The sequence below is a fragment of the Mus pahari genome, chromosome 3 (assembly GCF_900095145.1).
Source record: "Mus pahari chromosome 3, PAHARI_EIJ_v1.1, whole genome shotgun sequence".
NCBI lineage: Eukaryota > Metazoa > Chordata > Mammalia > Rodentia > Muridae > Mus > Mus pahari.
This window is the reverse complement of record NC_034592.1, coordinates 89,237,005-89,254,066: the sequence shown is the minus strand read 5'-3', so window position 1 is coordinate 89,254,066 and position 17,062 is coordinate 89,237,005. Positions and strand designations below refer to the sequence as shown.

The 17,062-nt window shown below is 49.6% G+C and overlaps 1 protein-coding gene and 1 long non-coding RNA gene across 8 annotated transcripts in view; one reads left to right on the top strand and one right to left on the bottom strand.

The window, feature by feature from the left end:
- Positions 1-17,062, bottom strand: part of Wt1 (WT1 transcription factor) — a 58,060-nt gene that overhangs the window by 31,147 nt on the left and 9,851 nt on the right. For 3 of the 6 annotated variants that reach the window (XM_029537106.1, XM_021194413.2, XM_021194414.2), the window contains exons 1-3: positions 11,260-11,308; positions 9,325-9,447; positions 8,816-8,918 (exon numbers count right to left, since the gene is read on the bottom strand). In XM_029537106.1, coding sequence (XP_029392966.1) covers positions 8,816-8,918; positions 9,325-9,447; positions 11,260-11,269 — 236 coding nt within the window. In that variant the 5' untranslated portion in view covers positions 11,270-11,308. Of the gene's footprint in view, positions 1-8,815; positions 8,919-9,324; positions 9,448-11,259; positions 11,309-14,865; positions 15,308-17,062 lie in introns of those variants that run through there. The other 3 variants (XM_029537104.1, XM_029537105.1, XM_029537107.1) reach the window with 3 other exon arrangements.
- The window catches only part of LOC110319648, a 39,348-nt gene continuing 38,062 nt past the window's right edge, over positions 15,777-17,062 (top strand). For both annotated transcript variants that reach the window (XR_002380410.2, XR_003843532.1), the window contains exon 1: positions 15,777-15,985. This is a non-coding gene — a long non-coding RNA (uncharacterized LOC110319648). The remainder of the gene's footprint in view (positions 15,986-17,062) is intronic.

Here is a 17,062-nt window from a genome sequence, read left to right as displayed (position 1 = left end):
TGCTCTCCCCAGTCTGTCTCTCACTACTAACACATACATCAGTGGCCAGAAATCTACAGTGACCAAGCCCTATTAGGAAGGCATTTAGGGCAGAACTGAAAGGGTTAATTATGAAATCTGTGGCCCAGGAGATTAATGGCTTGTCTGGTAACCTTCGGTCTAAACGTATTACAGAAGAAAAATTTCACCCTACCTTCATGGCAGAAGTGAGCAGAGATAAGAAACATTCGCTACCTAATGTGTGATACCAGATCACAAATCCTAATGTGTGGTACCAGATCACAAATCCTGGACAGTCTCCTGTCTTCTCCCGACATTCCTTTCTGTTGCTTCATTTGGCACAGGCAATCCGGAGTTTTTAAACTCAGTTTTCAGGGCCAACTGAATGGAACTGAGAAGTTGTGGAGAGGTGACAGAAATCACAGGGCTCTGGATCACTGAATACTGTGCTTGCTCACTCTCAGCCTTGCTTGATAAATAACAGAAGAGCCCATCTGACTCCTATAATCTCTCTGCAAATCATTTAGAACTCCTTAAGGCCAGAGCATGGGCTGAGGAAGGAAATCGGCTTCCAGGAGGAAAGTTTTGCCTATGAAAAATAAACTGACTTCAAACTCCAAGTAGGTGTAGCTTCATTAGTCGGTGTATATCTGGGCCCATCATTCATCCCTGGGTCTGACTGCTTATTATGCTATCACAATATCCTGCATATCAATGGAGGGGAAAAAAAGATTAGTTCCTCCTGGAGCTTCTCCGTTTGCAGCGGCAGCCCGTGCTGGTCTGTGCCACTGTGTTTCGCAATTCCACAAATTCCTTCTGTAAGGCTGATGTAATTAATTCCTGAAAGACCCCAACTTTTATTAGAAGTGCCAGGCTGCTGCATTTACCACAGCAGAGTTTCTTGAACTTTCTTTGGGCTGACAGTTCATTAATAAGTGGCCTCCTCCACAACCTCTCCGCTGGTTTTTGTTCCCCTGTACCTTTTCATCAAGCAATCCATTATTAATCTTGCCATTAATCTCAGACAACGGGCCCTGTATTCCCCGGGGAGCTCTATATTTTTGTCACTGGTTTTTAAAAAAATTGTTCACCAACTAAAATCACTGAGCTGCAGTTGACAATTTTCCTGGGCCCTGTTGGGATGTGGGGTCTCTCTGGACTGATTTAATCCTTATGTAAGACTCAGAACATGATCATTTTCAAGGGTGAGTGACAGAGGTCAATGCATATGAATGAATGAATGAATGAATGAATGAGTGAGTGAGTGAGTGAGTGAGTGAGTGAGTGAATCCCAAAGAAAGGATGAATGAATGATCTCCAAATACCTAACCTTACATTTAGAGATTGTCCAAGACTGAATGCTCAGCCCTATTGATTCCTAGTTGCATCAATACCAAAGGATCTCAAAGACAAATATCTTTAAATGCATTTCCTTGGTCCCCAGAAAGAATATTCTCAGATACAGAACATATATCTCATACATGTGTGTCTTCCTACAGGATATTTAGTAAAAATTCTGTATTACATTGTTCAGTATGGCAACCACTAGCTGTGTAGGGCTCTTGAGCACTGGAATTTAGAGCCTCATTGAGAGGAAGCTTGGGTTATACTGGGTTAAGTACAGTGTTTTAAACCAAGCGTCTTTGTTTCTCTTATTTTAATGTGGTTACTAGCACATTTCAAATACACATACAGCTTACACTGTGTTTCTACTAGACAGTGGTATTTATGAGTGGAACTTGGTAAGTCCTCCTTTGGCAGCATTTGGCATCTGAGCCTAGTTCTCACTGTCATCTACATAATAATCATACTCTCACAATAGTATCATAATAATTTTTAAATAATACTACTAATTTTAGAAAGATATTTTCTCTTTGTGATCTTTCTCTATAGAGAAATCAACGGGATTATGTTTTGAGTCTATGAAAATCTGAGCAAATTACCGTTCTGCTCTCTGTACCTCAGATTTCATATCTGTCAAATGAGAAAATTAATCTTGGTCTCATTTCCTAGTGATATTGTAAGGCTCAAAGAGGTTGGTGCTCGTAATGGCTCTCCAAAGATGATATGGAGAGCACACAGTCTTCTAACCTGTCAACTTTTATCTGGCACATTTGCACATTCTGGGTATCACTTCCAACAGCTTCATGAAGTCATCACCCCCATTTGTCAGACAAGGACTGGGACACGAACTGGGATCTGGTGCTAGGATGACTGATGACCCTCTTCCCTACCCTTTTTGAGGTTCCTGGGAATGATTTAACAGTGGAGCCTATGCAGTCATTTCTACAATAACAGTACAGAGTGAATCTGGAGGTAAAAGACAGTACACCCAAAGGGACATCAGGACCAGAGACTCCTGGAAGCTGCAGAGATGCAGGATGCCTGTTGTATTCTCTCCTCCTCACTCAGGAGAGTGCATCCTCCCCGGTCAGGTGACTGACCTCCCATCCATCGCTTTGGTTGTTCTGATATCTCAGCTGAAGAGCTTCAGAAGAGGGAGGGTAGGGACACTGATTGGGAGAGAAGAGATTGCAGGAAATCTCCAAGCTACTAGTGGGTTTCCTTAACCATATCCTGCCTTCTGCTGGCTGGGGCTCCACAGTGGTTTCAGTGGGCTGGCTGCATGGCATGGCTTTTCCTCTAAAGCCAAAAGGAGCAATGACAATAGCTACACAGAAGGGAGAATGTCAATGTAAGCTAAAAATACTGGGTCACCCCATCGTCAGATTCTGACCTCTTTGGGCAATCGTTCGACACCCAGCTCTCATCATGGAAGCCCGTGGCAAGAGGCAGCATCACTCGGAATACTGACCTCTGGCAAGTGAGGCATTTACTTATTAAAGGACATGATGTCTGCATCCCTCACCTCATCCCCAGAAGGGATCAGATAAGCAGGTGGTTTGGCTCAGAGCAGCCCCAGTGGTCACGTAGACATTTCAGCTCAGACCATTAAGTTCTGCCTGGTCGGAAGTGGACTCCGAAGCTACAGGCTGCCAAAATATAGTCCCAAAGTCATGATGGCTTTTATATTTATAAGTAAACTTTTTTTTTTGAGTCACTTATTTCCTATGTTTAAAAAAATGTTTGAAATCAGAGGCAAGGGAGAGAAGAAAGAAACTTCTATAGCTGGGATTAATGCAAGTTGGAGTTAAATAAAAGGAAGTCAGTCCTAGCAGAAGGGGCGCTTGAGAGGAAATCAGTAGTAGATCATAGAGTTTGTTTTGGCCTGGATTGCAGAAGTACTGTGTTCTTGACCCCTACACAAAAGAAAGGAAGGGGGAAAAAACTCCACTATTATCTAGACCAGAACTCCTCCACTCTTCAAATGCAGTGGACTTCAGCACGTTTTCATCTTTAAATGTGTTTACTACATTCGGCAGAACAAGGAAGAAAGGGTCTTGTCAGAATCCTCTAACTTCTTAGAGATCACACTTCCACACTGTGTCGGTGAGAGAATCTCATCAGAGGTAAAGCTTGCCCGTGGGATTGAAAGACAGTTTGTTTGTTTGTTTGTTTGTTTGTTTGTTTGTTTGTTTGTTTAAAGCGGAGACACCATCATCAGTGGTAAGACTTTGAGAGACTTTGAGATAAGGACTTCAGCTATGATGGCCCAGCACTGGACCAAGGGAGAGGTCTCCATGGCCTCGCCTCTACCCCTTAAGCAAGGCACATGTGGAGAGAGACTTCCACAGAGCCCCTTTCCTGGACCAGATCCTCCCTCTATGGTGCCATAGAGGCTGACTGTCCTGAACTTTCTGCCCAGCAGGCTGCAGTGAATAATTATTTCATAGTCGCTCCCTTGGTATTGTACTTGCCCTCAGCCTCACCGGCTAACCAAAGAAAAACCCTCTGGGGACTCTATTTCTAATAACAAACACTTGGTCGGCAGACAAGTTACAGGAATACTTGGGACTAGATTGTTTCCCCTCCCTGGATACGGGTTCAGTTCAAGCCTGTGGCTTTGATAACACGGCCCACCACCCTGGATACCACTTCAGACCTTCCACCTCTGCCTGCTCTGTGGGAAATGAACAGAACTTTGTACTTCTGTTCAGTACAAAAAATACTGTATGATATACATGGTTTCCCAAAGGAAGACAGGTGAAATGAATGGTAATTTTATTTTGAGGACAGCTGTCATCTGATTTATGACTTAATTGAAGTCCAATCCACTTGGTAAGTCATGGATATCCCTTTGACCTGCAGCTTCCAAAATTCCACAGAAAAAGTTAAGGTGGATGTTCTCCTGTGAAATCTGCTAAAGAGCAAACATAGAGCAAAAGAAAATTTTCTCATTTAAGCCTGTAGCACAGCTAAAGAAAGCCAATTCATGCTATGGACTGGAGCAGCGATTCTCAACCTGGCAGTCTTATAACATTATAAATACATCGTGATTTATAACAGTGCAAAATTACAACAGTTACAAAATAGCAATGAAATAGCTTTATGTTGGGGTGGAGGTGGTTTCACCACAACCTACGGAACTGTGTTAAAGGGTCAAAGCATTAAGAAGGTTGAGAATCACTGGGCTGGAGAGATCGCTTGGCTTATTAAGAACGCTGGCTGCTCTTCTAGAAGACCAGAGTTCAATTCCCAGAACCCACCAGAGGCTTGAAACCACCTATAATTGTACTTCCAGGGGATCTAATACTCTCTTTTAGTCACTGCATGTACATGACACAGAGGTGTATATGCAGACAAAACACCATACATCTAAAACAAATAAGTACATTTTTAAAAAAGAAAGTCATATAGAGCTAATGGTAGAGGAAAAGGATGGGTTAAAAAAAAAAACTACAGTGTGAAGGAAAAAAAAAACAGTACAAACAGAAATATGTTTCAAACATAGTGCCCAGCACTTTTCAAAGTAGCTGTGAGGCTCACGTCATGCCATAGGGAGTGGCAGCTACTCCCTTAAGAGTGGGTTATCAAGCAGAAGAGCCTATGGGACCTGGAAGCAATGTCCAGCTAGCCGCCTTGTCCAGGAAGAAACTGCAGTGGGCTTTGCTGAGTGAGGTTGAATTTCATGACACCTCATTCTGGGAGATCATGTGGTTCACTCTTCCCTGAGACTTTGCTTCTGAGCAAGCTCAAAAAAAGTGTAAACCTGAAAGTGCTCCCAGAGTATCACAGATGAGAAGAAAGATCTGTACTCTACATATCTTTAGGGGGCTTCTACTGTACTGAGCATCATCCCGATGCTAGATGCTGGATGGCAAAGATGAAGCTGCAGGAGCCCGGAGAATAAACAAAACTCATCAGGGAAAATACTGCCCATAATGCTCTCAATGGGAGGTATGAGTAAAATGGACTTCTACCACTGTGGGAGAATTAGAGTGGTGGCACATGCTGTCCCCAGAGAGTGGCACTTAGCCGTGTTAGAGGGAGGTGTGCTGAAAGTTGAAGAATGGATTGGATCCTCACTATCTAAATTTTAATCCAAAATTATATTTCTTATAATGTCCCATGGGACAGGATTACCTCTCAGCTTCTTCCTTTGTAAAATAAAGGTGATAACCCTTTGCCCAGCTCAAAGAATAGTAATGTGGAGTAAGTGTGTCAATACCCATAAGGTATTTTACACTGACCCCTGACACATGAAAGGTCTATGCAGGCATTTGCACTTACTATTTATCAGGAAAAGATCCTGGCATAGGAAGGGGTATAATCCAACCAAGCAGTCCAGAATCACTCGAGTTCAGAATATAAATGGGCTTTAGACTCTTCTAAGCTCACCTCCTCATCAGTAAAATGGAAATTATAGCATCTACTTCATACATAGTAAGATTAATGGGTGAGCTGAGCATGCTACGGGGAGGACAGAGGATGATGCAGGGGACTAAGGAGCCAATATTTTGAGGCTTTCTTCAAAGCCAACTCACATTAGTTCTCTGCTTATTTAATGCCAGAGGCACAGCATTTCTGTGTCACAAACTAGAGAATGACACTAGACCCCAAGCCTGGGAGAGAGACAAAGTGAAGAGAGGGCTGTAGTCAGGAAGCATCAGAAGGGTCTGTCTCAGGGTACCAAGTGCAGCAAGGCACACAAAATACATGCAAGCCTTTCTCTCCCAGGTGCTTTAGAAGGAAAAAGGTACCGAGCCAAGGGCCAGTAAGTAGCCACACCACTGACCATCTAAAATCAGAAGCTAAGCCATTAGCAATCGAAGTTTGCTCCCATTTTCTCTGCTACTTAAACATTACATTCATGTAAGTGATTAAACACACTTCAAATGTTTTTTAGAAATAGAAAAGTATGATACCTTAGTACCAATTACCAATACTGTGAATCGAAGGCAAGCATCAAAGAGGCAAGTGACCGCTTCAAGGGAGAAATCTCTCCTCCTACAGAAGTCGCAATTGGTCTCTCTGCATTTCTACTTAGGAAAGCTATGTGGTTTTAGGAGATCAGTGTTAAAAATAAGATCAAATCAGGTTTTAGAAGGTCGTAGGATAAAACAAATATTTATGCAAGGCGAATCTGACAAAATTGCTTCAACAAAGGCCAGTCAGAAGCTGAGCTAGAAAATATGTGTGTTTTATATATAAAATATGATCTTGGTGTAGGGTAATATAGTTCAGTGGTAGAGGAGATGCTTAAGCATGCAAAAGGTCCCAGCGACAAAATCTGTGACAATCAGAACGACTTTTCCTATCCCACCTACTTTAATTTGAGAGGAAACCATAGATTCATCCCAAAGTCACATTCCATCACAAAATCTCCCCAAATTAAAAATCCACAACGGCAACTTCGTTTGGGAAAATGATACTAAATCATAGATTGTGATCACTTTATGCAAGAGACCTTCTTGGGGCTGCTCAGCCCTTCTGATGGACCCCCTTTTCAGAGTCCCTCAGTATGGGCCAAGGTTTGGGAGAAAGGGAATAAGCAATAGCACATGCACACAGGGCGCGAGTAAGAGACAGAGACAGAGAGACACAGAGATATAGATACAGAGAGACAGAGACAGAGAGACAGAGACAGAGAGACGGAGAGAGAATTACATCTTGCCAGTCCCCAGCTCCCAAGAAGGCATAGGCCCCATCTCAACAATACCCACTCCCACACCAAGCTCTTCCTGGCTGAGGGGACCAAGGTCTTTACACCAGGAATTGTTCCAAAGGCGCCCCCCCCCCCATAGCTACTAGAATAACATCGATGACACTCTAGCCATAGACAGGAAGGATGTCTGTGGCTGTTGCTACCACTCTCCATAACGGAAGAGGCTTCCAGCCGCGAGTGCAGTCTGCTCTTGAACTTGTTCTGGTGATTTGGCCCCACTGAGACTGTGGCCTCCGGTTAGCCTCCTGGCTCTGAAGCGCTCGCCCAAGACCGCTTTCTAGATAGAGAGAGGGAAATGCGTATGTCCCTCTCTGCTCCTTGTGTATATGTTTCTCTCCCTCCTGCCTGGAGAAAAGTCGTGCAGAATCCAAGATTCGATCAGATAGGACGGATTTTTCACGCCAAATAGAAACGTTTTAGAAGTCAGAGCACTCCAGAGGGCAAAATTAGAAGAGACCGGGCTTTATGCCTCTGATACCAAGGATGGGAGAGAAAGACCAGCCCCAGGGTCAATGCACCTGAGGTTCTAGGTTGCACCGTTGGACTGCAGGCTCCAGAGTCTACAGCAAGGACCTCCCCCTCCTCCACCTCAGGGACTGGAGGTCCCCAGGCGCGGCCATTCCCCCACCCAATCTTCCAAGACAGACGCTTTTCCTTCCTTCATTACCTCACTACCTCCTTCCCTTGACGTCAGCCTCCCGGAGTCAAGGGGCGGGAGGATGGGAATGGGTTTGGGGCAGTTGGTGTCAGGAGCCCCATAGTACAGTGGGGAGGAGGGAGTGGTGAGGTAATGCGCACCCAATCCTCTGCAGCCAAGACAAGGCGCGCAGCACCTTCCAGCCTGTCATGAACCGGTGTGTGTGCTTCGCAGTTACTAAGCAACGCTATCTGCGACGCGGGATGCCCGCCAAGTTCACCCAAAGTTGAAGAATAAATTTGGGGAAGAAAAGGTGGAGAGTGGAACTAGAAGCCAGAGAAGGGGGGAGGAAGTGGAGTTAAATGAGGAAAAAAGTTGAACTTCCTTCTCCAGGGAGCAAGAAGGCTTTGCTTGCCTGCGCAGACATCTCCAGGATCACCATCTCGAGCAAAGGCCCCAGAGCGCACACAGGACAGCCACAAAACACGTCCACAAAACACTGCCACGGGCCAAAACTCTAGAGAGCAAGGGTGAGAGGAAGGATGTGGCCCACTGTTTAAGTAGTTTGGCCTGTGTGGTCAGTTGACACGGAAGGCTTTTAACTAGAAGGACAGGGTTGGAGTGGGTTTTTTGTTTGTTTGTCGTTGTTGTTGTTTTTTTTTGTTTTTTGGGTTTTTTTGTCCGAGGCAAGTTAAAGGGCTCCCAGCAAAGACCACTAAGAAATAACTCAAGACGGGGCATGGTGGCACATGCCTTTAAATCTGAGCACTTTGGAGACAAGCAGATTCCTCAGTTCGAGGCCAGACTGGTCTATAGAACAACTACCAGGACAGTCAGAAAAAAAAATCCTGTCTCTCAAAAAACCAAAGAAATAACCCCTCAAAGCAGCAGTTCCCTTTTTATCTCCAAACACAACAGCCGGCCGGCCGGCCTTTATATGCAAAGCAATAACCCAAGGCACCTGCTTTAATTTGAGTGTCTGGGTCTAAAGATTTCTTTCGCCTCCCGTTGTGTTGTCGGCAATGCCCAGGGTCAGGCATTTCCCTCGCCGCTGGCTCACCTGCACTTCCCGGATTTCCAGGACCAAGTCTCGGTGCTCCGCACCTTCTTACCTGCTGTAGGGCGTCCTCAGGAGCAGGGCCTGGCTGCCTGTGCAACTGTCAGTAGGGGTGTGGCAGCCATACACCGGAGGTGGCACGGAGTACTGCTGCTCGCCTGCCAGAGAGCCAAGGGCAGCAGTGAGCAAGACTCGAGAGTGCGAGGCAAGGGATTCTGGTGCGGAGGGGGACGGGGTGAGGGGGGAGCATGCTGCGCCTCCGCTGGTGAGGCCTGGCGCCAGCTGCGGGACAGCGAGGCCGCCTCAACTCAAGGACTACTTCACTTCAGGTTGCATTGCAGTCACTCTCTGGCATTGGTAGCCGTAACTGGGGGGGGGGGTCCTTAGCATACGGTGAGCGGAAGGAGATTTGATCTTTCAAATAGGGTAAAATTTAGTATTTCTAAAGTCCCTTTAAATGTCTCTACTCGCTCCCCCAATTTGCTAGGGATTGAAAATTCGGATAGGATGCGGTACTATAGATGGAGGAGGCATCCAGTAAAGACCCGCACCTTTCCCACTCACCCAGCGAGCCCTGCTGGCCCATAGGGTCCTCGTGTTTGAAGGAATGGTTGGGGAACTGCGCTGCATGATGCGAGGGCGTGTGGCCATAGCTGGGCGCCCCGTCGAAAGTGACCGTGCTGTATCCTGAAGAAGCGGGGGGGGGGGGGGAAGGAAGCACATAATCAATTAGGTTCCTGAAAAGGCAGGGGCACTGGCAGGACTCGAACCCGGGTGGCAGGGGGTACCCGATGTCCTAACTCCCGTCAGCAGTAGAGTCGTCCTCTGCCACCCCTGCTATCCCCCATCCCCACCCCCCCCCCCCGCCTTCTAGAACTTCAGGTTCGAAGCAGGGGACCCAACGCTGTAGTGGAAACTAATCCGATCCTTTTTCCCAAATAAAATTCCAAACTCCCCGCTTTCCCCCAGTTCTTCTGTGCCTGTCTTCCATTGCAGCCTCCAGCAAGTTGGGTGTAAAAACCGTCGCCCGCCTGGCGGAGAAACTGTCTTTCTTAAAAACAAACAACACCGTGGCTCTCGCGCTGGGGCGGCTCGGCCCAGAGGACTGGGTTTCCTCTGCTGACCCCGCTCTGACTCAGGGCTGTAAATCAAGGGCCCGCGCACCAACTTTCATTAATTACTCTGAGCCAGTTCAACGGTCTGCTCTTTAAATGGAGAGAGTAATTATCAGGGCATGTTACCTCTCTGGGCTGTACAGCCTGACACCGAGATACTTAAAGTCTTGAGGAAAGCTTGTAGGGAGTGAGGGGGAAGGACCCTTCCAGTTAGGGCGAATCCTTTTGCCCCTCCCAGCCTACCTGGAGCCCAGAGGTTTCAGTTATGCCCACTGCTGTGGGGACCCACCTTCTTGCCCTACAGGTCAGTACAATGTCCCTGTGTAGCAGTGTCCCTGCCTCAGTTTTCTTGCTGAGAATCTGAGGCCAGTGATCTCCCCTATCTCTCAAATAGATGAAAATCAACAGGGGGTCTTGAAAATCTTATTCTTTCATGATATTGTTACTAAGTCTCTATAAACACATTCCCCACCTGTTTTGTCAAAGCTCAAGTTGGTGTGCAAGCCTGCATCTTAAGGATCCTTCTAGGGACTTAATTGGGGTAGGGCCTCCTCCTCCTCTCTTGGTGAAGCTTTGGAGAGGGAGCCAGGCCTTTTGGGACAGAATGCAAATGAGAGCTGACCTTTACTGAGTGGCTACTCCCTGTCCCTTCAGTAGCCTCCCTCTGTAGCCCCAGTGGCTTCCTACTGCGCAGTCTCTAAATTCCAATAAATTCTAGGGGCCAGAAGTAGAACAAAGTGCCCACCTGACGTGGAAATGTCTGGTTTCTTTGGAGACTCAGTTATGTCATGTGATGTTTTTACCCACCAGTTGATGGAGGTCCTTCAATCAATAAAGAGTTGCTGAGACCATTCACTCAGTAGAGACAGCTATGTCCAATGTCAAAATACCGAGGGGACACCCACTGCCCAAACAAAAACCATCCTATGCAGGTTACTCCGGAGCAGTCAATTGTGGTGTTTTACAGTGAAGGGGAGAAATGGGGTACCATGGGAATTACCAAGTTGTACCCTGGGAAGGCTTGAGTGCCCCCTGAGAACTCTGGTTAGTGACCGAGGAAGCAGCCAGCTTTTCAACCTGGGTGAGCCCTGAGTTTCTCTGTATCTGAAGTGAGGAAAGATAATCCCCAACCCTAATAACTCTTGGGTGTGGATTAATAAGTACATATAGCCTTTCAGAGTCTTCCTTTTGAGAAACAAGGCCTGGTTCCACTTGAGGCCTACAGCTTATAAATGAAAATGGGTCCAGGCACCCACCCGAGTTTTCCCAGCAGAAATGCGGAGTTTGTGAAGAGTCCTTAAACAAAAAACAAAACAACAACAACAACAAAAAAGCGGTTGGGGGGAAGGAGGGAGAGCAATAAAGGAATTTTCTCTAAACGAACCCTTCTCCATTCCTGAGCCGAATAGCCAATGATCACAGACCACGCACAATCTCAGACCCGCTGCTCAACCGCTGCTGGTGCCCGGGCTGCAGCTCCCACGCCAGGGACCTCGGCTCCACAGTCCGGAACTCCGGCTCTAGGAAGCCGGTACCGAGCAAGGCTTCCTACCCGCCTTCTCATAGATGAAACCCGCAAACCTTGGCGGGCAGCGGCAACCTTGAGCCCCTCCCTCGGGTCTTCTGGGATGGGCAGCAGTGAAAGCGGCGGGATCCGAGGGAGAGCTCTTTTAATTAGAAGCTTATCAGAGCTCGGTCTGATTAGGAACCCGCTGTACCCAAGGACTGAGCTGAGCCCATCTCGAGGAGGGCGGGAGTTGGGGCCGGAGGAGAGATTGCTGACTTCGCGAAGTTTCAGTGTTCAAAGGCTTCTTGTCCGGGCCTCGGAGGGAGAGGCCCTGGCAGCCAAAGTAGCCACTTTCCCACGGTTGATCTGGACCAGGGAGGGGAGAGCAACCTTGACTTTGCGGGAAGGAGAATAAGGCTCTGAGTTCTCCTCCCCTGCCTCTACTGCGGAGGAGCCCGGAACAGGCTGCTCCAGCCTGGCCCTGGAGAGCTGAGGGGGAGATTCTACAGCAGGCTAAGCCAGGAAGGTGTTCCGGAAAACCCAGTTGCCAAGGGATAGGTGAAGTCCTCACTCCCACCCAATAACAGTCTTTGATATGACCGGAGGGGGGCGCCTTTGGCCCCATCACAACTGGACTCCTCAAAGGGACCAGCAGGGCAGAGATCCCCAGGGCCTAGACTATCTAGGAGCACTACAGGGCTGGAGGTGGAGGGCAGAGGTCAGAGGCTGACTGGCAAGCCCTGCATTGGTCCAGACTAGGAAAATCCTCACCCCCACTTCTGGGTCCTGAAAGACCTCCCAACCATCTCACACTCATAAGTTCAGGGCCTATTAGGCTGAGCAGAGAAAAGCCATTCTGGGAGAAAATAAGAGAAAAATGTGAGTTCAAATCCTACTTCTGCCACTAAGAGGCCTCTTGAAGTCAAATCTCCAAGTGACTGGTTTTAGGCGCCCAGTATTAAGAGGCTCCTTAGATCTCAATGCTTCTTGTGAAGGTTCCTATAGCCATTAGCTGTCTTAAGAGGTAATCTACAGCCCCATTGCACCCCACCAAGGAAGGTTTGCTTTTTGCTAAATTACTGTTTAGAAGATTATGGTGTTGGCTATAAAAGAAATGGGGGGGGGGTGAATGTCCTTAAGAAACCTAGGAAGGAAGGAGTGTCATAGTTGCTCTCCCAGGCTGGCAAACAGGTAACCAGAGACAGCTTGAATTCCTCTCAACAGTTGAGTTGGAGCAAGCTGATGGCCATTTTCATGTTTTCCAGGGACAGCTGACAATATCTCCTAATCAAAATGCTCACACTGTATCCTGCATTGTTGAAAGAATCCATGGGAAACCCTAAAGTAAAAGCAATGAATATTCAAACAATCTCCTAGTTGCTCTGGGGGTGGGTGAGAGTGAGCAGCTTTAGGCTTCTCACTTCAGCACCCAGGAGCCAAGGAAGCCCACCGACTCCATTTGTTTTAGCTAAGAGAGAAGATGCTAAGTTTCCTGACAGGAACCCGCTTCCGGGGTATGTCGCTACACTGGAGACATCTCCCCACCGGCCTTCTCTGGGTTTGAGAAGAGTGGAATGTGGTGGGGAGCCTTCACCTGCTGGGCCTCGTCCTCTTTTCCCAAGCTTTCTTCTGTAGCTGCCCAATCTGTCTACTCCCTGAAGAACCAGGATGTCCCCCACCACCACCTCAAGTGTCCTGGCAATGCCCTCGGGCTTTAAATTCTCAGCCCCACCTACCTTCTCCTATAGGTTTCTTCTACTAGACCTGCAGTGCAGAATGCTAAGCCTCACACAGACCCTAAAAAGACTCAGAAAGACGGTGGCCCATTAGTATTTGCTAGCCAAAGGATTATAGTGAGCCTCTCCCAGGTATCAGGCATGCTCACTCAAGGCGTACACATGCTTGACCTTGGTTGGCTTCTTTTCTGATCCAGGGAGGTTTAGGTGGGCTGTGTGTTCTGTACTTAGACTCTGGTCAGATTTCCTCCCTTTAGCCTATAACTTCTGGCCTAACCCAAACTCCGGTTGTCCATCTCAGTTCTCCTCTTAGTGGCGAGCAAACTGACCTGTAGGCTTGCCAAAGGTAACACCTGCCTGCCAGAAAGAGATGGCAAGATCCGAGAGCACCTCTGCAAAGGCACCAAGCTCTTCCCCCAACATCTCTTGTTCAAAACTCCCGTTTCATTTATCAAAGGCCTAAAACGGAGGGACCCCCTGTGTCTGCTCCAGGTTTCTCCTCAAGACCAGGCGGTCCTGTTCTTCAACGGTTTCGGTTTCGCTAGGGCTTCGGGTGATCGAGGCGCTCCAGGCTGGGTTCAAAGGGCCCTAGAGAACCCATCAGCACCTCCTGCACCTTCCCCAATCGGTGCGGGCTCTCCGCGCCCCCAGCCCCCATTTCAGAAACACCCACACCAAGGACATCAACATTTTTTGGTCCAAAAAAGCGTCTGTGTCAGTAAAGAATTTCCTAAAACATCGACTCAAACGAAATTAGATTCTCAACGACAAAGAAATCAAATGAAAATGAACGAAGAAAACGACAGCGGCTCAGGAACCGCTTTCGTCCGCCCGGGGGCTAACGAAAGAGAGGTGTAGGGGGTTCCTGCGAGAGTTAAAAAATAGACTCGTGCATTGACTGAAGACCCGCTAATACACTTGTTCTTGTCTCTACATCCCAAGCCTTATGAAATCTTTCCCCAGCCTAACTTCGGTGTGCGTGACTAGGAAACCTCCAAGGAGCGCGGGAAGGAAGAAGGCCACCTTTTCCCAGCCTCACTCCAGGGATTTGGTTCGGTATTTGGGTGGAGTCGGACCAGTCAGTCTGTTTTTCCCATCCCCGTGGCCTTCGAACTGTGGGACTCCAGGAGAGATCCCAACACTTCCGCAAGGTACAGGCGAACATTAACTAGGTCCCCCAAAGTGTTAATCCCTCATTCCAAAGCTCTCTACTGCTTCTGATGGGCCTGGAAAGAGCCAGGGCCCACCGAGAGCTAGAAGTTCTTCCAGTCGGCTCTTTGGGTTTGTCAGAGGCAGCACGGGGGCGGAGGGGGGGTTCCTAAACCCCAGTCCCACTCGGAGTCCTCTTCTTAGTCTACCCTAGGCTTCTTAAGAGTCAATGCCTGGTGAGGCCTAATGCCAGACTCCCCCCCCCCCGTGTCGAGTCACACGCTACAACCAATCCCCTCTTCCTCCTCCCGTGGAGTTCCCCGAAATCTCTAGGACACCCCGGGGCCCCAGATGTCTTCCCGCGTCCTGCGAACTATCGGACTATGGGGTCGCGCTCAGTCAAGTGTAAGTGGTGGTGGTGAATTGTTGCTCGCATTTGACAGAGCCCACGCCTCCCTGTCCGCTACTTTCAGACTCCTTTGGAAGGCGACTGGTTAAGAACTGGCATCAGGAAAGAAAAGAGGAGGAGAGACACGGCGTGGCACCAGGTCGCAGAGCCACTACCGCGCGTGGAGGTCGCGCTGTCCGGAATCCTTACCTTGGTTGCGGATGGTAGGCTGGCTCTCCAGGCAGCTGGGCAGGTAGGGCGCATTAGGGAACATCCTGGCCTGGCCCGAGGACGCCTGGCTGGGCGGGGGAGGACCGAAGGGTCCATAGCGACAGGCCCCAGCTGTACCGGTGAACTGGCCGGAGAAGTGCAAGGTGAAGGCGCTCAGGCACTGCTCCTCGTGCGGCTCCGCGCCACCCCAGCTGGGCTCCTGTTTGATGAAGGAGTGGGGTGGCGGTGGAGGCGGCGGCGGAGCGGGAGGAGGTGCGGGACCGCCCAACGACCCGTAAGCCGAGGCGCCCGGAGGCGCGAAGTCCAGCACGGGCGCCCACTGCGCAGCGCCGCTCACAGGGAGCCCGCAGCCGCCGCCGCCGCCGCCCAGCGATGACACCGCGGGCAGCAGCGCGTTCAGGTCCCGCACGTCGGAACCCATGAGTTGCGGCTCGGATGCTGACGGGTCTCCGCTCCTGCGATCCTGCGGACTCTCGGCGCTGGACTTGGCCCAGGCGCTCCGGAGGCTTCGGTTCCCAGGCTGCTCCGGCTGCTGAACGCACCCGGGCTCCCGGCGGAGCGTGTGCTGAGACGCCGGCTCCGGGACACACGTGGAAGCCGGCTCCTGAGACAGGAGGAAGTCCAGGATCGCGGCGAGGAGGCGGCGGGCCCGGGTTCCTGGGCTGCCGTCCTCTCTCTGGGTGGGTGGGTGAATGAGTGGGTGGGAGGGAGGGCGGGAAAAGGAAAGGGGGAGCGGGCAGGCGGTCGGGTTGCAGAGAGCCCCGGGTGTGGGCGCTGCCTTGAACTCCTTACCCCAGCTGCTTGGCTGCCCCCAGCTTCCCAAAGCTCAAATAAGAGGGGCCGGCAGCAGGGAAGGAGGAGGAGCCAGGATGCTCGGCCGCTCCATTCACACAGCAGCCCTAGCCTAGCTCAGCAAAGTGCGCTACTCGTCCGGGTTACTCGCAACGGGGGTGTGGGGCGGGCCCGAGGGAGCGTTCATCTCGAAGACACCCTCCTCTCTGGCCCGCCACGTGCTCTCAGCTGGCCTGTACCGCAAGCCTCCCCCAGCTACCCTAGCTGTCCTTCCCGAATGTAGGCGCCTTGAGGCAAGGCCGTCTAGGTAAGTAATGAGTCCCCTCGGCCTCGGACCGAGGTAGGAGAAGAGTCCGGGCTGTTAATCAGGGAGGGTGGGGTGGAGGGAGGGGCAGGTGGGCTCCAAGAGGGCGGGAACAAGAGAGCCCAGAGAACTCTCCTGGGTTCTGAGGCAGATAGCCTAACTTTGGGGCTTATCTCCTCCCAAGTCCAGAACTCTAGATCCTCGCTGCGGGGTCACTTTAGGAGGTTAGTCCCTCTGGGTTCACAGGTTGAGATTCAAGGTGAAATTATTGTTCGGGATAGGTAATTATAAAGTGTGACGTCAGTCGTGACAAGCCGGACCTTTTTGGTTGTCTGATAATTCTTTGTACGGTTGGAACCCAGAAGGCGGGTGTTGCCTACAGTGTAGACGACACTTACTGGCCCTTTTTGGCAAGGGGAATTTAAACCTTATATTAACTGGGGGAATTTTTCAGCTGTTTTGGGGGGTGCCATGGGAGTCGCTTAGCAGAAATGCCCAGAACCCTCTTTGAGTGTGGTGGGAGCGTTCCGGCGCCTTGTTGATAAGAAACGGGAATGGAGGAGCAAAACTGCGTAGCCAAACACAGCTTCCTCTAATGACGAGGGAATGATGGCAGACCTGCGGTGTTTGATCAGGAGATGCAAACTAACCTAGAAATGAGCCCAGGAGAGACTCCACTGGCCCTAGGTTAGAGGCATGTTTGCACTGCTAGCCCAGAGGGTTTCCAGAGTGACTTCTCAAAAAGAGCTCCTCCCTACACCTTGTAGCTGTTTGGAATCTTAGAACAGGTGTTTGGGGATTGGTTTGTATTGTCTGAATTTACTAAAGCAGTAGAATCCACGGAGGAAAAAACCCGTAGGCAAATAGAAGCCTACGGAGTAGCGAGTGTAGTGGGTTTCGTGGGGCAGACTTGGGGACTCTTGGAGGCAGCAGCGACTGCGCACCCTGGGACTGACTGCCAGGCGCATGGGCCTGGAAGCCGCTGGTGGCAGTCAGGCATCTGGAACCAGGATGAGGCTTGAAGCTTTCTAACTAGACCTGTGGGGGGAAAACAGTCAAGAATGTTGACTGTAAACACAA